Below are 26089 nucleotides of genomic sequence, written 5' to 3'. Positions count from 1 at the left end.
GATAGATAGATAGATAGATAGATAGATAGATAGATAGATAGATAGATAGATAGATAGAAAAAAGGAAGCATGAAATAGTAGATTAGTACATGTCTTCTGGACATGACAGAATTGCTGCACTCATGAACTCACAGGAGTGTTTCAAGTGCGTTGAGGACAGAAAGACACTTTTATCTCTGAGGATGGGAAGCGCTATGGTGTGACTCAGAAATCTTTCCAGAGGCCCATGTTTTGAATTCTCTGGCTCCAGCTCACAGCACTATGTAGCAGTTGGTGAAGCCATTAGGAGGCAGAGACTGAATGTCAGATGTCCATCATTAGATGGCCTTTGAGGGTTGCTCCAGTCCTGATAATAGCTCTTTCCTTCCTCTCCATAACTGAGACAGCAGGTGCTTTATTTTCCTTTCATAGTCAGTTCCACTACTGTTTATGTCACAAACAGTAATCTATCTGAAACCATGAGTCACAATAAACCTTTACTTCTGGGTTGTTTTTTGTTAGGTAATGTTGTCCTAGCAAAGTAAGATAAAAGGCTCCCATGAACTCACAAGCCTTTAAACAGCTGTTGTATGATAATTGTTGTACCCACAGTTAAATCCTAACAAACTGAATGGCAGAAGGGAGACACTGGCTTATCTTGAGAGATCTATGCCTCCATTTCAGAAAAAAAGTCTGACAATTTTCTTCTCTTTCCCAGCACTGAATGATGTTAATAAAGTTGACAAAGCATAAAGAATAGATAACTATACTACAATAAATAGATTTAACTATAAGTATAATGATATAAAAGCATCCATGAAATATGAATGGCTTACTTAACACAAAAATATTAAATCTGTATGTTCCCATGGCTTATTTTTTAGAACGCTATTGGAGAACCACAACAAGAACAAAAAGGCAATGTACTGGTTTAGAAAAGAAATGGACGTTATGCACAGAGAACACAGCAATGGGCCGAGAGACTACACTTAGAATACCTTCCCATTCAATGAATTTCAGCCATTTGCATTTTCTCCCCTTCGCTGAAAACCCAAGTTGTTCTAAGGCTCTCATGTGCAGTCAGCCATCACTTTTATTTGTTTTATTTTAAGCTGTCTGTGCATTTCATTTTAACACCTAGACATAATTTTAATTCAATTACCCAGCATTATGCTAGCAGCTCAAGAATGTCACTGAAAGTGAAATTATATGCACATTTCCATTTGTTCTTCACCTGACTGGTTCTCAAAAATGGAAATCTGACAAGACGTCAGAAGGGACAGAGTGCCCTTATCTCCCCAGGCAACAATGTGTTATATTGACCAGCTGGAAATGAAAGCTTAAATAGCTCCTTTTTCAGTTCAGTTTGTAAACTGGTGCATCATATTTTTCTTAGAAATATCAAATGGTTCTTCCCATGAGTCACCATCAAAAAAGTTATACGAACAAAAACACCCAAGAAATAAACTAAAATTACCAAATACAGTTCTAGCTGGAACAGACTCTTTATTTATCCAGAAGGAAACTTGAGAAAGGATCACTGTCATAATGCATGGGATATACGTCTGAATCATAAAATAGCCCATCTTCCGTCTGAGGTGGAAGTAAACCGTCATCACAATATATTCACCTGCAATGAAAACGCAGAAAATATATCATTGGCCATGTAGGCAATTATTCAGTCACTTCATGAACATATGTGAGACTAACAGTCAGCATTCTGAGCAAAGGAATTAACATTGAAATGCATATTTCAATGAGAATTTAGTAGTTCCGTACTGTGGTTGGGAGAGCAAAAGAAAATGACATTGAAATGATCATTATCATCATACAAAAAAATTGCTGTTTTCTATGTATAGTTTCATCAATTTAATAATTGGGTTATAGCTTCAAAAAGATGACAGGGTTTTAAAGGTCTAATATGCTAAAGGAATTAGATTTCAGTTTTCAGTATTTGTATATACATGCAGTTTACTTAGATGTATATGTTCATGCACATATGAACATGTGTGTGTGCATACTGTATGGTCACTTTCAGAGGTTTCCTAGACATTGTGTAACTTATTCTGTAGCTGTCCACCTGATTTTATTTATTTATTTTCGTGATTGTCTGTCAGTAAACTTCAAGATATTCTTTTATATATATATTTTTTTATTTTTTATATTAATTACAGTTTATTTACTTTTTGTCCCAGCCGTAGCCCCCTCATTCCTTCCCTCCCAATCCCACCCTCCCTCCCTCATCTCCTCCCTGCCCCTCTCTAAGTCAACTGATAAGGGAGGTCCTCCTCCGCTTCCATCTGAACCTAGCTTATTAGGTCTCACCAGGACTGGCTGCAATGTCCTCCTCTGTGGCCTAGCTAGACTGCTCCTCCCACGGGGGGTGGAGAGGTCAATGAGCTAGCCATAGAGTTTATGCCAGAGACAGTCCTTGTTCCCCTTACTAGGAAAGCCACTTGGATACTGAGCTGCCATGGCTATGTCTGAGCAGGGGTTCTAGGTTATATCTATGCATGGTCGGTCCTTGGTTGGAGAATCAGCCTCAGACAAGCCCCTATGCCCAGATATATTTGGTCCTTGTGGAGCTTCTGTCCTCTCCAGGTCTTACTAACTCCCCCTTCTTTCATATGATTCCCTGCACTCTGCCCAAAGTTTGGTTATGAATCTCAGCATCTGTTTTGATACACTGTTAGGTAGAGTCTTTCAGAGGCCCTCTATGGTAGTCTCCTATCCTGTTTCTCGTTTTCTCCTACTTTTAATGTCCATCCTATTTGTCTTTCTAAGTAAGGATTGATCTTCTTACCCTGGGTCCTCCTTCTTGATAAGCTTCTTTAGGTGTACAGATTTTAGTATGAAGATAAACAATTCTTAAGACTAGTTGGCCAATGAATCTTTGGGCTCTTTCTGTCTCGGACTACATAGTGCCTGGATTGCATGCATGTGCCACAGCTGGCTTTTCATGTGGATCACATGGATCTGAACTCGGGTCCTTACGCTTCCAAGGCACATTACCCCTTGAGCAATAATCTATTCAATTGCAGTCTTCATCATTTTAAAAGCAGAATTTAGGCTTGTTATTTATAGAAAAATCAAACTAAAAATGTAAAAACACAAAAATGCATAGATATAAAATGAAAAGCCTAATTTTGGAAGGACATGGAATACATAACTTTCTACAAAATTATACAAACATTATCTCTACATCATTTATTCACTCGAACCTAACTCATCTGTAATACTGAAAATATTCATTAATAATAAATGCCATTAATAACTACAAAAAAATTATACAAACATGAGTATATTTTCAAAAATATTTCATACTTTTACATGTACCCAAGTATAGGGAGAATCTGGGTTAATTGTATTTCTAAGTGCAGCATACATGAGCAAAAGTACAAATAAATATAAGTGAGACATAAATTTAAAGGCTAGTAAGTAAATAAATAATAAACTTTCTGATAACTAGTTTTACTAGAATGATTATTTAGACAATGTTATTTAGGATCAGATGAGTATTCACAGAATAAGTCATAGATTTATAAATCTTTACTCCCATGTGTGTTTTCAGAACCACAGATGGGAAAATCAGTACAAGGTACCCTGTTAGGAGAACATTGAATTTTTTCATAATTAATAAAAAGAAGATATCCCCAAAATACTAATGCATGTAACAGTTATTGGAAAGACAGAAGACACTGAAATGTCTGAATATTGTGAAGGAGGAGGCAGAAAGAGTGTAAAAGCCAGAGGATCAGGGATTTTGCTGTGAGACTGTATCTTCTTGTAATAACTGAAGCTAAACCCATAATGTTTTACCATCATGGCTGCCTAAACATGAACTGAACAAGGACAATACCAATGGTCATGACAAACTGAAAGGAGAAAGAAACCCCCATAAGGCTCTAACCCTAAGGAACTATAGGCAACTGAAAAAAGTGAGGGGATGGGAGAGGAGGTCTTTTCCATGGAAAGGCATAAAAAATTGGTTGTCCAATGCCAACAGAGCCCTGCAAACGTACACACAAGTAACACACTATGAACTGACAATGTTGTATTTAAAAGTATGTGTGTGCATATATGCATTAATGCATTCAAGAGCAGGAAACCAGAGGCCATGAATTTGAAGGACATTGTGAATGAGTATATGGGAAGGTTTGGGAAGGAGGAAAGAGATAGAAAAAATGTAATTATGATCTTAAATGTTTAAAAAAAATGAAAAATTAAAAAAAAAACACCTGGAAGTTTTGGGCAGAGAAACAGTGCCAGCAATTTTCTAACAGGTTGTTTGGATGTATACAAAACAGTTTCAAGTGAGGAGAGAGTGAGCTAAAATATTTTACCATGAGATTCTCATGAATTAATTTCATCTTTTAAGAATTAAATTCCCTACATGTAGACATCCAGTTAGACCAGCACAATTTGTTGAAAATGCTCTTTTTTTCCATTGAATGGTTTTGGCATATTTGTCAAAAATCAGAGGTCCATAAGTGTGTAGGTTTATTTCAGAGTCTTCTATTCGATTCCATTGATCCACCAGTCAGTTTCTATGCCAATTACCATGCAGTTTTTACTATTGTTGCTCTACAGTATAGCTTGAGATCAGGGATAGAGATACCTCCAGAAGATCTTTTATTGTAGAGGATTGTTTTAGCAATTCTGGGTTTCTTGTTATTCCATATGAAGTTGAGAATATTTCTTTCAAGGTCTGTAAAGAATTGTATTGGTAATTTGATGGGAATTGCATTGAATCTGTAGATTGCTTTTGGTAAGATGGCCATTTTTGCTAATGTTAATCCTGCCAAGCCATGAGCATGGGAGATCTTTCCATCTTCTGATATCTTCTAATTATTTTTTCAGACTGGAAATTTTGTTCATACTTGGTTGGTTAGAGCCATACCAAGTTACTTTATGTCCTTCATGGCTATTGGGAAGGGTGTTGTTTTCCTAATTTCTTTCTCATACCATTTGTCTTTTGTATACAGGAGGGTTACTGATTTTTTTTTTTAGTTAATTTTGTACCCAGCCACTTTGCTGAAGGTGTTTATCAGCTGTAGGAGTTCCCTGGTAGCATTTTGGGGGTCATTCAGATATACTATCATATCATCTGCAAATAGTGATACTTTGACTTCTTTCTTTCCTATTTGTATCCTCTTTATCTCCTTTAATTGTCTTATTGCTCTAGCAAGGACTTCAAGAACTATATTGAAGAGGTATGGAGAGAGTGGCCAGCCTTGCCTTGTCCATGATTACAGTATGATTGATTTAAGTTTCTCTCCACTTAGTTTGATGTTGGTTATAGGCTTGCTGTATATTGCCTTTACTATGTTTAGGTATGTGCCACTTATCACCCTGCACAAAACTAAAGTCCAAGTGGATCAAAGTCCTCAATATCAAACGAGACTCACTAAAGCTGTTAGAAAAAAAAAGTGAGGAAGAGCCTAGAACTCATTGGCACAGGAGACAACATCCTGAACAGAACACCAACAGCACAGGCTCTAAGATCAACAATCAATAAAAGGGACCTCATGAAACTAAAAAGCTTCTCTAAAGCAAAGGACACTGTCATCAGAACAAAACAACTGCCTACAGATTGGCAAAGGATCTTCACCACCCAATATCTGACAAAGGGTTAATATCCAGAACATATAAAGAACTCAAGAAATTAAACAGCAACTAATCAAGTAATCCAATTAAAATATGGGCTACAGAGCTAAACAGAGATTTCTCAATAAAGGAATATCGATTGGCAGACAAACACTTAAAGATATCCTCAACATCCTTACTCATCAAGGAAACTCAAATCAAAATGACCCTGAGATTTCACCTTACACCCATCAGAATGGCTAAGATAAAACACTCAAGGGACAACACATCCTGGAGAGGTTGTGGAGAAAGGGGAACACTTCTCCACTGCTGGTGGCAATGTAAACTTGTACAACCACTTTGGAAATCACTCTGGTGCTTTCTCAGACAATTAGGAATAGTGCTACTTCATGATTCAACTATACAACTCCTAGGCATATATCCAAAACAAGCTCAAGTATACAAGGACATTTTCTCAACCATGTTTGCAGCAGCTTTATTTGTAATAGCCAGAAGCTGGAATCAACCCAGATAACTCTCAGTTAAGGAATGGATACAGAAATTGTGGTATATTTACAAAATGGAATATTACACGGCAATTAAAAACAAGGAAATCATGAAACTTGCAGACAAACGGTTGGAACTAGAAGAGATCATCCTGAGTGAGGTATCCCAGAAGCAGAATATATACGGTACATACTGACTTATAAGTGGTACTATACATATAAGATAGGATAAACATATTAAAATCTGCACACCTAAAGAAACTAATCAAGAAGGAGGACTCTGGGTAAGATTCTCAGTCCTCATTCAGAAAGGCAAAGAGGATAGACCTCAGAAGAGGGAGAAAACAGGGAACAAGAGAGGAGCCTACCACAGAGGGCCTCTGAAAGACTCTACCCTGCAGGATATCAAAGCAGATGCTGAGACTTATAGCCAAACTTTGCACAGAGTTCAGGGGATCTTATGAAAGAAGTAGGAAATATTAAGACCTGGAGAGGACAGGAGCTCAAGAAGGAGAGCAACAGAACCAAAAAATCTGGGCACTAGGATCTTTTCTGAGGCTAGTACTCCAACAAAGGACCATTCATGGAGATAACTAAGAACCCCTGCACAGATGTATCTTATGTGTCCAAGTGGGTCCCATAGTAATGAGAACAGGGATTGTCTCTGACATAATCTGATTGGCCTGCTCTTTGATCACCTCCCCCTCAGGTAGGAGCAGCCTTACCAGGCCACAGAGGAAGACAATGCAGCTACTTTTGATGAGACCTGATAAACTAGGATCTGAAGGAAGAGGAAGAAGACCTATCAGTGGACTGGGTGAGGGGCATGGGTGAAAAAGAGGGAGAGAAGGTGGGATTGGGAGGGGAGGAGGGAGAGAGCTACAGGTGGGATACAAAGTGAATAAACTGTAATTAATAAAAATAAAATATTAAAAAATTAAATACTTCTCATTTATTGTCACTTGCTTCTAATTCTTAAGCCTTTTGTGGTATAATTCAGGTCCAAAAGATAGTACATATTTAATGTATATGCTACTTAATTAGTTTGGAGTTAAGTATTCTTCAGTAAAAAATGGCAGAACACTGCCTGTCATAAAGCAATCCACCATCTCCAAAAGCTATGTCCTAGCATATTGATGACTGTATTTTTGTGTTAGAACCATATGAAGAGACACCCTCTTCATATCAGCATTTTGTCAGTATATTTCTTAAAACAAACAAAAAAAACCTTCCTCATTTCACACCATTGTACAAGATCTTCCCAAAAACACTCTAGTTTTGTCTTGGTTTACTAATACAATGGCATCCTAGACTGTTCTTTTATTTTTATTTTTTTATATGAATAACAGGTTATTTACTTTGTATCCCAGCTGTAGCTCCCTCCTTCATTCCCTCCCAATCACACCCACATCTCCTCAGTGCCCCTCTCTAATTCCACAGATAGGGGAGGTCCTCCTCCCCTTCCATCTGACCCTAGTTAATCAGGTCTCATCAGGGCTGGCCGCAATGTCCTCCTCTGTGGCCTAGCAAGGCTGTTCCCCCCTCGTGGGGGGGGGGTGTCTCAAACAGCCTGCCTAAAATCTGTACACCTAAAGAAGCTAAACAATAAGGAGATTCCAGGGTAAGCTGATCAATCCTCACTTAGAAAGACAAATGGGATAGACATTGGAAGTAGGAGAAAACAAGAAACAGGTCAGGAGCCTACCATAGAGGGTCCCTGAAAGACTACCTAGCAGTGTATCAAAGCAAATGCTGAGACTCATAACCAAACCTTGGTCAGAGTGCAGGGAGTCACATGAAAGAAGGGGAAATTAATAAGATCTGGAGAGGACAGGAGTGCCACAAGGACCAAATATATCTGGGTACAGGGGTCTTTTCTAAGATTGATTCTCCAACCAAGGACCTTGCGTGTATATAACCTAGTGTCCCTGCTCAGAAGTAGCCCATGGCAGCTCAGCATCCAAATGGGTTATCCCTATTAAGGGGACAGGGACTATCTCTGACATAGACCTTTTAAGAACATTTACAAAACACAGAAGACCTAAAAATTTTGGGCTGTGACATCTCAGCTATATGAGCCAAAAAAGTTACTTAAATACATTATATTTAAATGTTTCCATTAAATAAAAAGATGACAACAATACCATCTCCATGGGAATGACTCTGTAAGGTAGTGACTGCTGAATAGACTTAAACACCAGTGTTGTCTAAATATCTGTTTAAACAATGACAACCTCTCCTGGCACAATGGCACACTTTGAATTCCAGACCTCTGGAGACTGAGAATGAAGAAACTCTAGTTTAAGGCTATCCAGGGCTACACAGTAAGCTTCAACACACGGGCTATATAATGCGATCTTGTAACAAAAGGAGGGTGGTAATCACGTATTGAAACCTAACCTACAATGTGGTAATATAGGAACTGGTCTTTCATATGTTAGGGGATAAGGGTAGGTCTCAAGGGCAGCATTAGCGTTTTTAGCGACCAATCGACCTTGGCTTGGCACCCTGACTTTGACATTCCCGGATACTAGAGAAACAAACTATATATATATATATATATATATATATATATATATATATATATATATATATATAGTTATAGTTATAGTTATAGTTATAGTTATAGTTATAGTTATAGTTATAGTTATAGTTATATAGTTATATATATTTTATATATATAACTATATATATAGGTATTTTGGTATATTTATATTTGGTATATTTATATATTGTGGTATATATATTGATATTTTGGTATAGCAGTGAAAGTGAATTAAGGCAACTTTCAACTATCATCAATTTTTTCTAGTAAAATACGTATGGAAAGAACATCGTTTTGGCAGGGCTTTTCCCAGAGACCCATACTCCAACCAAGTACTAGGCAAGGAGATACCCTAGAACCCCTGCGCAGATGTAATCCATGGCAGTTTAGTGTCTAAGTGGGTTACATAGTAATGGGAAGAGGGACTGCCTCCAACACAATCTGATAGGCCTGCTCTTTGATCACCTCCCTCTGAGGGGAGAGCAGTCTTACCAGGCCACAGAAGATGACAAATCAGCCACTCCAGATGTGATCTGATAGACTAAGATCAGAAGGAAGGAGAGGAGGACCTCCCCTATCAATGGATTTGGGGAGGGGCATGCATGAAGAAGAGGGAGGGAGGGTTGGATCAGGAGGGAAGGAGGGAGGGGCTTATGGGGGGATACAAAGTGAATAAAGTGTAAAAAAACAATAAAAATAAAATACAAAGAAAAGAACATTGTTTTGGCTGCAAGTAGCCAATTTTATCGTTAGATGTGATAGAAGCTAAACCTTTAGATTCTCTCTATTCATATTTCAAAATCCAAAAACCATCAACATAGCCACTTGCCATATATTGTCTGACAAATATAATGTGTATTCTAATGTACTTTGTAAGCATGTTTTTGATTTTTCTTTTACTTCGGAACAAAGAGCAAAAATGACACCATAAAATTGGGCAATATTAAAAGCAACTTGAAAAGCACCACAAAAATCAAGCCATGCTTTGCTCATCTTTTGTTAAAAATAGTTTTAATATATTTAATTATTGGCTTTTGTTTCTGAATAAGAAAGATCTATTCATTTCTCCTGTCTCACTAACTGAGAATTTATTTTAAACTGAAGTAAGATTACAAATATATAAGCTCTATTTCTGGAAAAAAATTCCCTGAAAACAGTGAATATTTCAATGAAAGAGATATTATAAAACTCCATTGCTGATGCCAAGTGGCACATTGACTTTTGCCATTAAAAAATCTCACCAGGAGGGAGCTGAGGAGAGATCAGTTGGCAAAGTTCTTGCAATAAAAGCATAAAAAGACCTAAGTTGAAAAACCACAGTTTTAAAAATCCCGAGGAGGTAACACAGGCTTGTAATACCAGACTGGGGAAGCAGAGATTGGGGGATCCCATGGCTCACTGATCTGCCTGTCCAGCCTACTCAGCTAGCCTCAGGACAGTGAGAGACCAAAAAAAAACCAAAACAACAACAACAAAAACAAATAAATAAAAAGGATGGACATGGAGGAATGACCCCCTTTCACTCTCATCTCCATGTACCCACCCACATCCCCACACATATGTCTTCACACACACACACACACACACATACACACACACACACACACACACACACGTATGAGCACACACACACGCACACAGGTATGCACATGCAGTAGTCTCACCTGTAATAGATTTGATAGTCTCACTTGATACAGTCTGCCCAATTAGGTCGTATTGAACTAAGCTAGAAGACTCCTTTGGCACCTCCACTGACTTTTCGGGGCCTTTAGTCCAGGTATAGATCATCTCACTCTTGGGATACGCATCTGAATAAGAGCAGAGAGCGCGCTTACACTCAGGACTTCATCTTTGTCAATAATAAAAGTCAACACTTAGTGTGGCAAATGCTCAAGCAAAAAAAAAAAAAAAATAGAAAAACAATACTCATGTTTTTTTCAAACATGTTTATAATTTAGAAAAATGCGGATACTAAACAAATTACAAGTTTTATTCTTTTTATGTCAAAAGATGGGATGGTGTAAAGACTAAAACTAAAAACAACTGGAAAGCTACATTTTTATTGTTGTACATGGTCATATTTTCATTCCACTGAGGCAGGTAGCTTGAAAAGCAGAGAAACCAAACTTCCCAAACAGTAGTCAGATTCCTGCAGTTTTTACTTCTTGTCTGTCTGTACTTGAGCAATCCTAACTCCTTTCATCCCACACAGCTCTGCCATCTAGAAATGGACCAGATGCTGCCTCTAGCAACACAAACAGAACCGAAACAAGTTCTCCTTGTGAGGGATCTCTCTGGGGGTCACCACTTCTAGAAGCTGCTTCTGGCCAGTGCTCCGTCTTTTAGGAATCTTTCTAGAGGGTTCTAGCTATGTTGGCTGCAACACTCTTCATGGACTAGAATTACACAGCCAGGTCCAGTACCTTTTTCAATCCTGCAATTAGGGCACTTTCCCTTCTATCTTCAAAGAATCCACCCCAGTGGCAATTTGGGTACATTTTCTGTTATTCCTTGCTCACTGCAAATAGAGACCAGCTGCTTGCTTACCACTCTACCCAGAACAGATAGCTTGGCTCATGCTCAGATAAGTTCAAAAGAACCAGAATGAATTATGTGTCATCCTCCCCTACAAATACCCCTAAAATGGCTGGATCGCGGGAGGTCCCTGGTGAACTTGTTTAATCCTTCAAAAGGAATCCATACCCAGAGAGGCTTTCTTTATAGATGACCTTGAAAAACAAACTATGAGGCTTGAGTTATCATTGATCATCACACAGCTTTATGTCAGTATTTATCTCTGGAAGTGTATTGACAGTGATATATATTTAAACTCTTGCAGACTGTATTTCTGTCTGTGATTTTGTAACATCAGGAATCATCTCTTGTATACCCTACTTTGATAGAATAATATTTTTCTTGCATGGGTCTTTCATATTATTATTTTAAAAATAATTTAATAGTGATTTTTTTTCTTTCCAAAAATATTAAAAATTAATTAACCTAGTGAAAAAATTGTTTGCTGGTATGGCATACCTCTCTTTTAAATTCCTAATTTAAAAAAAAAAAAACTCTCCAAAGGGCGGTTCCTTAATCATATATGAAGTCTGAGATAGGAGCAACTTTGCTTTAGTCACTAGAAGAGTGCTTCAAATGAGAATAGGTGAGGTCCTGGGAGGAGAAGGCTTTCTCAGATAACAACTGTCTTTTGTAAAATTCAAATTATTACAGTAAAAATACAATCTTAATATTGGCCCCAGTAAGCTCACCCTCTCTATGTATTTTTCTGTTTTTATCTTGTCTCATTTAATCATTGGTCAGGGAGCAAATGACTTTCCTTAGCCTCAAGTTAGCCCGCTGAGTACTGTGATTACCAGGGTTATAAAAAGAATGGTGACTGCCGATTCTCATTAAGTCAAGCAATGAGCAATGAGAACAGCAGGCACCAGTTTCACAATCAGTGAAATGAAGAGTCTGGAGCAGTAGTAAAAGCCGGCATCTATTTTTGGTAGGTTCTGATTGAATAGAATGTTGGAAGCAGACCTTACAAGAGCAATCACACTTTGCTGCCATCCCAGAGAAAGGCGCTTGAGGAAAGGAGCCTTGCACTCTTTACTGCCCACTCATGCCCTCCTCTTGCCTCCATCTCCACTAAATGTTCCAAACACATCTATTTCATGTTTGCTCCTTTTGTGTCTAACCCATTGCCATGTCTGATTGCATGGAAAGAGCAGCGGACACCGGCTTTCCTGGACTTCTGCTCCAGCTTGTCTTTAGGCCATTCTCCATAGGAAAAAAAAATGTCGAAAGAGGACATCTTCGTAAAAACCTTCCAAAACCTCTTCCAGCTTTTAGATCGAACCAGGCTCCTTAATGGAGTCAACACTATCTCATTGACTTTCGTACCTCACCTCAAGTAGGCATCTGGTGCTAGCTCAACCACTGTTATTATAACAGTGCTGCCTATGAGATTTTAACTCAGGTTATTTCATGAAAGCATTAAACTTCCTTCACCTTTTCCTTAGCCTTCTTTAAAGGATTTTACTTGTCACTGAAGCTTTTAAATCATACCCCTTCAAAACGTACTTTCTGTGATACATTTATGACACGAACTGTTTCTGAATCCCTAAGTTTCAAAAAGTGTCCACAGATCCATTCGTTATGACTCAGTCTTCCATGGCCATCTATAAAAATAGGACAATGTCTGGGGTATCACTTTATATTTTAAAAATCAATAGTTTCTCAAAACTCAAGCGTTGCACAATTTTTCTCACAGATAAAGGATTTAAATACTGGATAATTAAAATTGCACATATATATATATATATATGAGATTGAATAGTATAATCAGAAATTTGAACAGCACTTTTACTGTAACTTACAACTCCCAAATTTCAAAGGGCAGGCATGGCCATCCATAGGAAAATCCACCAGTCTCATGGGACACTCCGCACTTATGGTGAGTCTATTGTGGAAAAATGCAAGGAAGCAAAATCAGCCCTTTTTGAAAATTAATTTCACAGATTCGTAAAATGAAAAGATGGAAAGCAAGAAGGGCAGGAAGAGCGGCATAGGAAGGGAAGAGAGAAGTAGGGGTAAGAAATAAAAAAGAAAAATTTATTACCTCATTGTGTATAAAATAGTGCCATTTCTCATAATTCTAAAAAGTTTATTTGGAGCTGTCATATTATGTGAGACAGATTTCTTTCCATTCCTGAAGAAAGTATCAGGGGTCCAAACTTTGGTGACCATCATATTGTTCAACCTCAAAATTTCAATGGGGCCATCATATTTTAGTCTTTTGTCAATCCATGTCTGTCTGAAGAACACATCCATTGTGTATTCCTAGGGAAGTTGGTTTGTGACATAGTCAAGTCACAGGTGACTACATAAACATATAAATAAAGGGTTCAATAGGTGCTAGCCCCTACCCTTTCCCAATCATAAAAGACTACACCAGTAGAAACTAACAGAAGCAGAGGTGATCTAAATCAAAAGAACAAAAACATACTCAGCAAATAGACTTTGTTACGTCCACCTTGATCCCTTCAGCTTCTGTATTCATAAGAAATAAATCATATGTATTAGTCACTAGGGACTAATTACTGTAATTAAATAAAAATGGCCAATTACAGGTAATTAGGAATGCACCTTGATTTATATCAAAGAACAAAAAATAGTTAATTGTAACAAGTATCATTACATAATTACAGACATTTCTGTAAGATGAAGCCAACTTTAGAAAAAAAAAATTGTTTTCACAAGTGTAGTAAAAAATTATCCAAGGAACCCAAGACTTTAAACCATTAGGAGCTTCAGGTCAAAGAAAAAAAATGTAAAGTAGATTTGTCATTGTATTTACTAAGTATATTTAATATATAAGAGCACAGCTGAAGAGATGAAGACCTCCTGACAAACACTGGCCCCTTTGACCTCTTTAAGCAAGGCATGGAAGGATAGAAGCAGAGCATTGGAAATAAGCAACTGAACCTGAGAGGAATATAAAAACACAGAAGTGTAATATTCTGTGCACAACTAATTAATATCTAAACTACTGATGATCTCCCATTTTTCTCCTCCTCTGTGGTTCCCACAGAAGGCCTTTCTGTGAAAATAGTTACAAGGGAAGACCTCTTTGTTGATAAAGGTTTCAAGTCAATAAATGCTCAAAATGATAGCTCTGGGATTCAGATTGAAATTTTTCTCTTTACAGAATTTTAAGTTTAATCAAGCATTGGCTTTGTGTGATTGGCAATGTAATAAATATTAACTGTCTCATTTCTGGCTTATTTTTCTTCAAACCTCAAGAGAGTATCAGGTACCTACCATTTCAACATCAGAAACAGGTCCAAAGCTGGTGACATATATGTCAGTTTTCACTTCTGTAACAGGACCTAGTAAGTATGAAGTAAATAGGTGTGAAAAAAATAATTACCAACATAACAGCCTTGGAGGACTAGATAATTAAAAAGTGAATACAGATATGACATGTCATGTTCTTGCATGCATATTGGCTTGTCAGTGAGATAACAAGTCTCTTTTTGAAAAAAAAATAAGTGTTAAAGAATAGTTTAGAATGGAACCAAATTAACCCAAAAGTAAAATAAAGAAAAATATTGTTTGCTTAACAGGCAAATAGACACCACAATTACTTACCAAACACCTGTTCCTACAGAGATTTATCACTCCTGGACACTCTTATAACAGGTAGTACAGACACACCAAAGCTTTTAGCCTTTGTGATTTTATTTTCCTTTTTTATTTTTGTTGTCTATCATCTGATTGGCCTCTAGAAAGTGAGCTGTTCAGAGGAAGAAACAGCAGGGTGTAGGAGTGCAGAGAAGTAAAGCTGTGGCCACTCTAAGGAGTCTTTGGGGAGTTGGGAATACTTGTAAATTACTTCCAAAATGATTAATGATTAACAACAGGCACCCCATCCAATGGTGACTGAGTTCCAAAACAGGTCTTTCATCAGTTACCACCTTTCAGGCTGTGCCACCTGTCGGCTGCAGGATCTTCAGCAAGTCACTTAACTGCTCCATTGGATTGCAGCACTCACATCTGTCTCACAGAATCTTTTTAGCCATCAAATGAAATGCCGAGTTCAGTGGCTTCCTCATGCAACAGCTCATCCCGTATTAGTTTCCCTCTGCTGCCACTGAGACTCTTCACTAGCTAAATAAACGCCAATCATGAGCAAGTTTGTGAATATTTAGCCCAGAGGGGAAAAGGTAGGGTCATGATGCCAGTATTCTGACAGAGGAAAATAGACAAAAGAATACTGCCTTTCTCTGGGTTTAGACTGTGCTTTAAATCTTGAAATTTCTGTAATTCAGATTCAACTCAACAGTACTTTCTAGTTTTACCAATTTTGTCCGGTCATATATCTTCAAAGGCAAAGATTTTAATGAGTATTAAGTGTATTAGCTGTAAATCACTTTCCTGGAAGATAATATGTTCATAGTGTATTCAGTTGTGTCAGTAGCTAGTTATTGCAGATGGTTCAGCATTTTACCACCAATAAAAACATATAAATCATTGCTCTGCTAAACGCTTTCCTTAAATGATGGTTTATAATGCCGCATGGCCAGAGGCCACATACTCTGTAGCTGGATATTATAGCATATGCTATTAAAATAGAATATCACTTGGATACTGCTTGGAAAATTGGATTTATGCCAAAAGAAGGGCAAAGAGCAATTGGTGGCACGTAAGGCTCTAAGTCTGAAGTCAGCCTCATTAAAATGAATCTATCTATCTCTCCCTCTCCAGACTGAGGACTAGGCCATGCAAAGACAGATCTAGGAAGAATGAGAAAATTATTTATGGAATAAGTATCCTAAGAAACACATAGCTTCTGGAAGTATAATGAGAACAAAAGTATAGCACATGCTTTCATTTTTACATAATATAAAATGTGATTCTCTGAAAGGATAGAAGTTAAACTTTTTGATGTAAATGAGAAACTAGAATCAACAACAACAAATGGTAATGATAAGCTCATTAAAGCCAAATCAGTCCAGAAACAGGTATTCCAGGAAGCAGGTAATTTATAACTTTTTGAACCATGGAAGAGAGCAATTTCACACATATTGGCTCAAAACCACTGTCATTTTCTTAGCAACAATTGCCGTGGTATCAGAAAGCAGAAATGCTGTCCTTGCAAGTAATAGTTAGGGGAGACAGCCTCACACAATTAAGACTGACACTGTCCTGACAAATGTGCTATTTTTCCAGATTCTTGGTAAAGCAAACTATTTCAAAGACACATTAAGTGTAGTGTTGCTCAAAGGTTATCAGAGAATCACCTGGACAGGTGGTGAAGCACACATCCTTGGACAAATCCCTGGACATGCTGACTTGGTAAACAAGGTTGAACCTGACAATGTGCAATTTTCTAGACGGTTAAAAAAAAAAAAAAAAAAAAAAACTGTTCAGTTTACTGTTGTTTACAAACATCCACTCAAGTTGTTTTCTCTAGCGTAGTTTCAATAGTTTCCTGTGAAATACTGACACCATAGGTGTGTCGAGAGAGTGAGTGTAGCAGGAGCATTCAGGAGAAGAACGGGAGCAATATTTTTTTCCTTATTAACATACTGTAAATTGTTTGAGCTTATGCTAGTTCTGTGGCTATAATCATCCTATGATAATAAAATACATTTATAAATTCTTTACCAACCTAAATTCTGCTACTTTTGCAATAGTTCCTAAATATTGTTCTACATTCAGAATTTTAATCTCATTTTTTGTGTGTGTGTGACATTTTCTGGCACTTGCTTATATGATTATACTGTACATTGAATTGAGTGAGATTCTAAATGCATGTGACTGGTAAAGAAACTTTCAAGGACATCCATTCAATAAATATTTGCATGAGCACCAGCTGATGGCAGGTTCTAGAGGAGTTCCCTGCCTCAAGAACTGACCATGCTGCTGGGAGAGTTGGAGATTAAGCAGCAAAGAAACAAATGAGATGACAGAGAGCAGTTATTTCAGGATTGAGTGCAGTGCAGGAAGGTACGAAAAGGAGAGGCTGGGAAAGCAGGGTTGTGCTCAGAACTGCTTCTTCAAAGCAGTGATGTTCAAACTAGGCCTTGAGGATATTCATTAACTACTGGAATTGCTGGGACAACATCAAGCAACGAAGCCCTTACTGCTTTCAAGGACTAGAAAAGAGACCAGTGGGACAAAACAACATAGGATAATGATAAGAAATTGAAGCCACAAAGAGAAATAAAAGCAGGGTGCCATAGCTGGAGCATCCACCTACTCCTGAGCCCATTTCTTAAAAACGGCATCGTTTAAGTAACACATTTGTAATACATGCTACAGTGACTTCTGTTTAAACTACAAGCAGTAGGACTTGCAAAATACCAGGGAACAGCCTGGAGATGAAAAAGATTTCTGTCGACTGTTAAGTTCCCCCACATTCACATGTTGAAGTCCTAACTTTCAGGGCCTCTAATGACTATTTTTAGAGACAGTGCTCTAAAAATGTAATTGTGTTAAAATGAGGTCTTCTGAATAGTACCTAATCCAATATGATTGACTGGTGGCTTTAAAAAAAGAGGAGATTAGAACATAGATACACACCACAGGAAAACTATATAAAGACACAGAGGAAACACTTTCTCCAGGCCAACAATCCAAGCTTGTTGATGCCTTGATGCCTTCAGACTTACAAAGAAATTAATCTCTGCTGTTTAAACTACCAGTCTAGAGTATTTTGTTAAAGTGACCCCGTAAAAAAAATAAGCATAAAAATAGCATTTTTTTTCTATTTTGTCTCTGATATTTTTTTCCTATGCTACTCAGTTTAGCTCTGACATGAATGCAGGTTGAAGTAAGAAGTTTGATTTGTACCCCATAAACGCTGACATACCACCAAAAGCTTGAAATAAAGAAAGATTATATAGAGATAGATAGATCTAGATCGCAGGCTCCTTTATGGAAAATAAGTTATAGAGTGGCAAGAGGATAAAAGGATCCATATAAGAGTCTGTTAACCAATTCAGGGTAATGAAACCAGAGTATGGAATGGGACAAATCAAGAAAGTGGACAAATCAAGTGGCATGATTGTGTACAGTAGCTTACAGAGGGAGGCTTTCTTTTCTTTTTGAACCAAGGTACAATGAGCAAAGAAATCATTATTGTGTATTTAAGCTCTATTTTTATGCCAGAGATGATGGTAAATTCATTCCATGTGACATTTCATCTTTATTCAGCTCTCCAAAGATCTATCATCATGATCATGGGAACTGTATAGATCTGAAAACTGGGTTCACAGTTCTAGCTCCTCCTCTCAGTCTCCAAGATGTATTCTAATTTTACTATATTATATTATCATAAAATTATTAATCCATGGTCATTTAACTAAACATGTAACTTTATTACATTATCTTGATTGTGAATCCAGCTGTACCTACATTCACTTTGTTCAACACTAGGTTCTAAATTATCTTCTTTTGGCCCTTGCATCCTACTTCAGACTCCTTGAATCTGCCTTTTTCATCATTAACAGTTGACATGAAGTCTCAATTGCTTTCAACTCCTAAGCTAGCACAGTGCTTTGTAGAAACACGGTGCTGAATAATTGTTTTCCTGTGTTTCTAATATCATCAGTAACAATTCTTCAATGCTTCCAGAAGAAAAATGTGAAACTTATGTGCTGCATGAGTTAAGCTAAAACATTTTCCAAATAAAGCAGAAACTGTCTGATTTATGTTTGTATTCCCCCATAGAACTAATCTGCCACCTGAAATGCAATAGATCTCTGATAAATCAGTTGTCAATGAATACTGGTAGCTATGCAATTAAGAATAATTCTTAGATATGCTTCCTCTAAATCTACTGTTTAGGATGTTCAATTCAACCTTGCAAAGTGTCTAATTACATAGAAACTAGACAATTTGCGCTTTGAAACATTTGCTCCCATAATTGTAGAAGTATTTGAGAAGAATCAAAGACATTTTTTTCCACAAAAATCCTACTTCATTAGTAATAGGATTCTTTTTTAATTCTTTTTAAAATCTTTCTGTGAGGTGACACTTTGACCCTGAGAGTCTGTTAGGCAAAGAGAGTGGTCTTCATCAAGTGTCAATCAGACAAAACTGCTAATATGAAATTCACCTAAATGATCATATCTAATTAACTGCCTGGAAAGGCAATTTAGAAAGTACCAGATAGTCTTCCACTGTTTATTCAACAGCCAAAGACCTAAGGGATATTACCTTCTAACTTAATCACTGATCATGGTATACAATTTGATGTCACATCATGTGTGTGTATCCATGAAAATATTTGAAATGGCATTTTATTTTGAGGGAATTTTAATATTTTCATTTCCGTCATGTTCTAACATCATCAAACATCTTTGAAACTCTTTATTGGCTGCAAGAATCTTTATTTTATAAATGTTTTGTATTGATGTTTTATTAATACTGACCTAAGGACTAGCTAATATAATTTTCCAGATTGTCTCCTCAACTATGGTCCCTGAGAAAATGTTCCTGCTTTTCAACCCTGCACATCATACACATGCCTACATTACACAAAGTGCTAATGATATCCAAAACTAAAACGACTTCAAGAGCATAGGCAGAAAACAACAGCAGCAACATTTAATTCTCAAGAAAATTATAAAGAGATTGAAATTTTGCTTGACATTAAAAAAATGAAGCTGTTACATTGACTAGATATTAAACAAAAACAACAGATATCCATTGTTTTCACCAACAACCACGAAATAGCTTAGAATTCTAGAAGCTTCCTAGCCTTAGAAGACATTGAAAATTAGTGCCTTCTATACTTTATGATCCTTCTATCAATATTCTTTTACTTTGTAAACAGTAAATGGCTTCCATAACAGAAGCAAAAAGCTCTATTCAGTATGAATAAAATATGAAAATAAGAAATTTATAAAATAAAGATTCCTGCAACCAGTAAAGATTTTAAAAGGTATGTGATGATATTAGAACATGATGGAAACATTAAATATCAAAATTCTCTTGAAATAAAATGCCATGTCAAATATTTTCATGGGCACACACATACACACGCTTACTTTTCTGGTGCTAAACTGTATATGGATCCAGAATTTATGCTCATTGTAGAAGGAAGTTTAATTTTGTAAACTCACCATGGAGAAACAGTTTGGCATTATATCCTCAAGCTGAGCTCCCACTTACACTAAGATCCAGAATAATCCACTCCTTGATATATACGCAAAAGAAACTCTTGCACATTTACAGCAGGAAAGTTGGGCCAGAATATTCACAGCAATACAATCTGGGAAACAAGCAAAAAAAACCTACTGCCAACAGAACAGACGAATAAGCCACTTCTTATGCAATGTGAACATCACATAACAAGCAAATGAAGGATCAATAGCACTGTGCAACAAAAAGAATGAATCTTAGCAATGCATCATTTAGTCTAAAGCATAGCAAAAGTTTATATATAGCGACTTAAAGACAGTTGGAGGTTTTAAGTATACTTTAAAAATAAGGAAAACTTAAAACACCCATTGAAGAAAAGCTTTGAAATAAAACAATGGAATAATAGGAAGAGGAGATAATAAATACGAAATGTACAGCAAATGAATAGCAAACTGCAAGTTCATATTAGGGTCTGTTCTTTGGACTGGATGCTGGTCAATTGGTATGGTTATTATATTTTAATAATTAAATAGAAACATAAAAAGAAGTAGTTTTTAGTAAAGAAGTAGATTATAGTAGAAATGTATTATTAACAAACATTATCATGTGTACCTAAGACCTCTTAAAATAAATATATCTTAAAATGTCTAGAACACAACGCAAAAATATTTAATAACATACCAATCTAAAATAGAATGTTTTTATATGAAATCTGAGGAGCCATTGAAGCTTTGTCTAAAACCACAACAATTTACTAACATCCTATTATCTATATTTTACATAGTCTGTTTCAGGACATACCAAATGCATTTATATGTTCTTATTCCAAAGAAAATTTAAAATCTGAAAGTACTAGTACTAGTATGTTTGTTTTCTTATAAACTTGTGTAACATCTTTCTTCCATATACCCCTTCTCTCCATTCCAATATGTTTCTATTTTGCACTTTCATTTCCAGTAGTACAAAAGCAATTTATGATATTTCTAATCTTAAAAGAGTTACTTCCATACACTTCAAATATTTATTTCCCTATTGCTTAAAAATACCCTTTCCATATTTAAATTCCTGGAAAATAAAACCAGTACATTTTGCCGCCAAATCTTCCGTCCTGTCCCCTCTATCCTCTTCTGAATTCTAATTCACTGGAATTCTTCTCAGGATCATTACTTTCTCCCTAACAATTCCATTAGTCTCAACCTTAAAAGCTATGTTTTGTCTCTCATTTTAAAACAAAGTTCTATTTCATGAAATGCACTAATATCTTATGTTTTATATTTAGCTTGCACCCTCAAAGTGACAATCAATGATTATCTTTTGCCAACATTATTTCACAAAATGGTCATTTGATTCTATCTACACCATTTTTGCATTAATGTGCAGAAATCTTCCAAGTAAATGTGCGTTCTTTCTCTTCCTCTCTCTCTCTCTCTCTCTCTCTCTCTCTCTCTCTCACCTAATTTACCCATGCCCACCATACCAAAATACTGTTTTTTCAAAGACATATAAGTCTTACACACCACTAAATCTAGTAGTCATTTTTTTAAACACACAAACCCTCTTGTTCTCCTGCTAACGTGGAGGAGAAAGCACTTCTTCCTGAGCAAAAATAACTCCTTCTAGTTCCATGCGTCTTACTTAACACTGTACCTATCAGAGCTCAGAGACCAATGTTTGGGCAATTTCTCTATCATCTTTAATCTCTTGGAACCTGTTTGGTTTTAAGACTCCAAATACCGTGTGTGTTGACATACATACCTCCACCAAATTCCAAGATACTCTCTTTGGCATTTAAGAAGCATGAATTTATTATATGTGCATGCAAGTCACTTATCCATGCCTTTTAAGGGCTTCTACTATCATGCTGATAATTGTATTCCTTTAGATATGTAAGTCAAAACTTTACTCAGTCTTGTTTCTTTGTTTTCTCACAAACTCTGCATTGTAACCACCATCTTCAGTCTTAAAAAACAAAACCTAGGCAAAAACCAACCATGTCTTAGAAATCCACGGATTACTCTGACACTTGCGTGGACAGTGTTAATCATCCCTTGCACGATTAATTGTGAAAAACTCTAAAGCATCCTTGCGCCTTTCTGTGCTTAACACAACATCCCTGGTGAGCCTTTTAAAATCTCACCGATCCAGGATCTGCCCCCAGTGTAATCCGCTGTGGTCTTCTCTGGTCTGACTCAGAATTAAGTAAAGTCTACCTGCCTCCCTACAACCTTACAACCTGTTCATTGTTATTGTCCCCTTCTTCTTCTTCAGCACTTCTATCCATACTGCAGCAGCCTGGCTTCCAGGCCTCACAGGATTGCCCCTAGACTTCTTGCTCACCAGAAGGCCCCACCCGAACTGTCCTTACACTCTTATCCCTCTAGGATCAGTGTTCAGGTATCACTTTTATCAACAAACCCTCCCTAACAGTGGAGTTAAAACCATGCCCCCCATGTTTTATTTTCACAGACACCAGACACACTGCACCCTGCATAGTCCGTTTGTTTTGGGTCTTAATTCCCTGTCTCTTCTACTGGCAAGTGAGCCTGGGAGGAAACTTGGACAGTCCCCCATAACTTTAAACACCATACTTGTTCAATTTCTCAGAATAGAAACCATGGAGCTATTTTTACTTTCCTAGATCATTCATATTAAACATATCATCATTTTTATGAAATTAAAATCCCCGAAATATCTTATCTTTGTCCATTTATGTCCATCCTTCCTACATTTACATCATCCCATGTGCCCATCTCGGTAATGGAGAACAACAAAGGGCTGTCTCTGACAGGAAATCAGTGGCTGGCTCTTTGAACACTCCCCCCCCCCCCCCCCCCCCCCCCCCCCCGAGGAAGGAGCAGCCTTGCCAGGCCACAGAGGAGGACATTGCCTGTCCTGAAGAGACCTGATAAGCTAGGTCCAGATGGAAGAGGAGGAGGACCTCCCCTATCAGTGGACTTGGAGAAGGGCATAGGAGGAGATGAGGGAGGGAGAGTGGGATTGGGAGGGAATGAGGGAGGAGGCTACAGCTGGGATGCAAAGTGAATAAAATATAATTAATGTAAAAAAATAAAAATTTAATTAAAAAAAAACCTCAGGAACACAAAAGCTTCATGTGTCATGTGGTTTCCTCTGTTTCTAAACCTTCCTTTACTTATCAGGCAGATGGGTCCTTTTGCAGCCTAGGTCATGGTATGATAATGCCTTCACTAAAGAACTCTAGTGGCTCCTGTTTACTAAGAGAATCATCCAGAATCCTTAATAGAATCCCCTGCAGGCCTTTTGTGACCTGTCTTTTGCTTACTGTCCCAACCTAAGACTCTAATATTCCTGGCCCTGCTTTTGTATGAGAAGGAAACCAGAAACCTTCCACTCTCAAAATCACACTTGTCTGTTGTCCACTTTTTCACATTTTGTTTGTTTGTCTGCTTGTTGAGTTAGTTTGCTTTTGTTGGTGTTTTTGCTTGCCTAGCAATAACTTTTCCCTTACCCTTTCCCTCCTGGCATTCTTTGCTATCAATTTGAAGGATTTTTTTTGGCCATCATTTCTATGTAGACTAGATTTCTTTCCCACTTTCTCTCTTGATGCTACTAAATTGTCCTGCCATATTATTATTTACTTATTTGATCTTTGCTATTTTTATCACTTTGTATTGCTTAGAGGTAAAGTCCATGAGGGACAATTTTGGTTACAAATCCTGTCTTAAGAACTACATATTACTCCTAAATAATGCTGTTTCTGTACATTGGTTTAACAAATAAATCAGTGATTAACACTGGGGATGAAGCTTTATCTTTCTGTTCCTCACTGAAATACTCATTTGATCTATGATTATTAATTATAGTTTGACATCAGTTATAGTTACTAATAAACTTAGCACATGATACAGGAACTTTCAAATTGAGACAGTTATCTGAAAACATCACAAGAGTAGTTAAATATGTGTCAAACAAATACATCAGGTTCGCCAAAATAAATACGAGTTTCCATGTTTTCTCACCCATTTTAAATATTATTAAAAGTTTGTGATAAAGAAGTTCTTATTTTTCCCCTTTGGATGTTACAGCTGCTTATTTGTCCTTAACCGAGTAAGAAGAGTTATCATGTTCAGGACAACCTGACTCTTGATACACAGTCCTAAGCAAGGATGCTAGAAAATGGTCATACCCACCTGCTGTCATTGACTAAAGATTTGATGATGTGGTATGAGTTGTGATTTTGTCAATTATTAGCTTTTTTTTATTGTGGACAATTCAGTGGGAATTCTCTCAGCCTGCTCTCTAACAGAGGGATGATGCAGGCCCTGAACATCTCTGTATATCAGAAATAATCTTATTAAGTATTATACACGCAAATGTTTTTAAGACCATGAAGAACTCCAGCAATATGAAGTCCTACTACACTAGTAGCAACCCTGCAATATTGATGGCAGTCTTCTCTTTCCATATTAGAAAGGTCATGGAATGGGCTCTAAAACAACCACCTATATTTAAAGTATGCATTATATGACATTATGTCCTCCAAGACTATTATGTGTGCCTCAGATAAGCAGAAAATTGGGAAGGGCAGGGTTTCTAAACTATCTTCCTGTGGTCAGCTACTTAGTTCTATAAAGCCATACAACTGTGTTCAAAGTGGACAAGAGATAGAAGGAATGAGTTCCTAGTTCCTCTGTGACAAAGTCAACGTGGGTGCCACTTCCAAGCAGGAACAAGCTACGTCAGCATGATAGGAACTGACTCATCAGAAGCTGAAAGACTTCTGTCCTTCAGAAGTCCATTCCAGCTGCTCTCCACTGTCTAGTTCTCCTCACCTTTCCCCTTTTCTTCCCCAACCAGAGAATGTGCAGACAAGAGAGAAGAGTTCCTGGAGGGATGAAGAGAAGAGAACCATTTCAGTTCCCTTTATCTCCCCACTGCAAGCTGTGCTGCTGAGTTAAAAATACATAATTTGGTTTCCAAATCTATTTCAACCTCTGCCTGGCCTACTGAGTAGTCGAAAACCATCCGATTTCAATTCACATCTTTGCTTTTAGCTTTATTTTAAATGGAACACGGCTAAGTTGTATAAACAGATAAAAAGTAAATGTCCCACAAAGAGCAGAAATGGGATTAAAGGAAGCAGGAAGCCAATCCATATTTATAGTGTACCATGGTCAAAATCTGAATGGTTTTCATCTTATTTTTAAAATGCCAAACTTTCCACAAAGTATAAAATGTCAAGTCACGGAAGGGATGAAAGTTGTGGTCTCTAGGATTATGTGATAACAGTAATGTTTCTTTTTATGTTCGGTAGTTCACAATTAAACCCTCGTGTAAACAGCTAACCCATGTCCTGCAGGTGATAATTATCATCCTTCTATTACATTTGGAATACTACGTGCTTACGGAGAATGGCTTACAGACAATGGCCCATTTCTGAACAGTCAATCATCTCACCACAAATACCTATAAGCAGAGTGAAAAACATTCCTAACTTTGTGTTTTTGTGGTAACTTTGTTAGTAATTAATTACTTGCTAACCCTCAAAGTAGGATAGCTGCAACCCTGCCCTTGTAAACATGGTTTAAAAGGATGGCTGAGTAAATGATACAGATCATTCAGTAATGCCAAGTGAGATGGCTGAGGAAGACCTTGAGACACTTGGCAGCATGATAGTTGAACCAGACCTAGCCCTCAGAGTATGGTCTGCCCAGTGTTGTCGGAAAGAGAGTACATGGAGAAAATGCTCCTGCACAGCAGATTCCTTTCTTCTTCTGTATATATATATATATATATATATATATATATATATATATATATATATATATATATATATATA

At 37.1% G+C, this 26089-nt stretch overlaps 1 protein-coding gene across 3 annotated transcripts in view; it reads right to left on the bottom strand.

Annotated features, from left to right (window-relative positions):
* Gabra4 (gamma-aminobutyric acid type A receptor subunit alpha4) overlaps positions 1 to 26089 on the bottom strand; it is a 99172-nt gene that overhangs the window by 70310 nt on the left and 2773 nt on the right. For all 3 annotated transcript variants that reach the window (XM_055629438.1, XM_055629439.1, XM_055629440.1), the window contains exons 3-7: positions 14440 to 14507; positions 13238 to 13458; positions 12996 to 13078; positions 10281 to 10424; positions 1457 to 1609 (exon numbers count right to left, since the gene is read on the bottom strand). In XM_055629438.1, the coding sequence (XP_055485413.1) occupies positions 1457 to 1609; positions 10281 to 10424; positions 12996 to 13078; positions 13238 to 13458; positions 14440 to 14507 (669 nt within the window). The remainder of the gene's footprint in view (positions 1 to 1456; positions 1610 to 10280; positions 10425 to 12995; positions 13079 to 13237; positions 13459 to 14439; positions 14508 to 26089) is intronic.

This window comes from Psammomys obesus, unplaced genomic scaffold (assembly GCF_907164565.1).
Source record: "Psammomys obesus unplaced genomic scaffold, mPsaObe1.curated_primary_1811, whole genome shotgun sequence".
NCBI lineage: Eukaryota > Metazoa > Chordata > Mammalia > Rodentia > Muridae > Psammomys > Psammomys obesus.
Note: the sequence above shows the minus strand (reverse complement) of the source record. Positions and strands in the feature narration are given on the sequence as shown.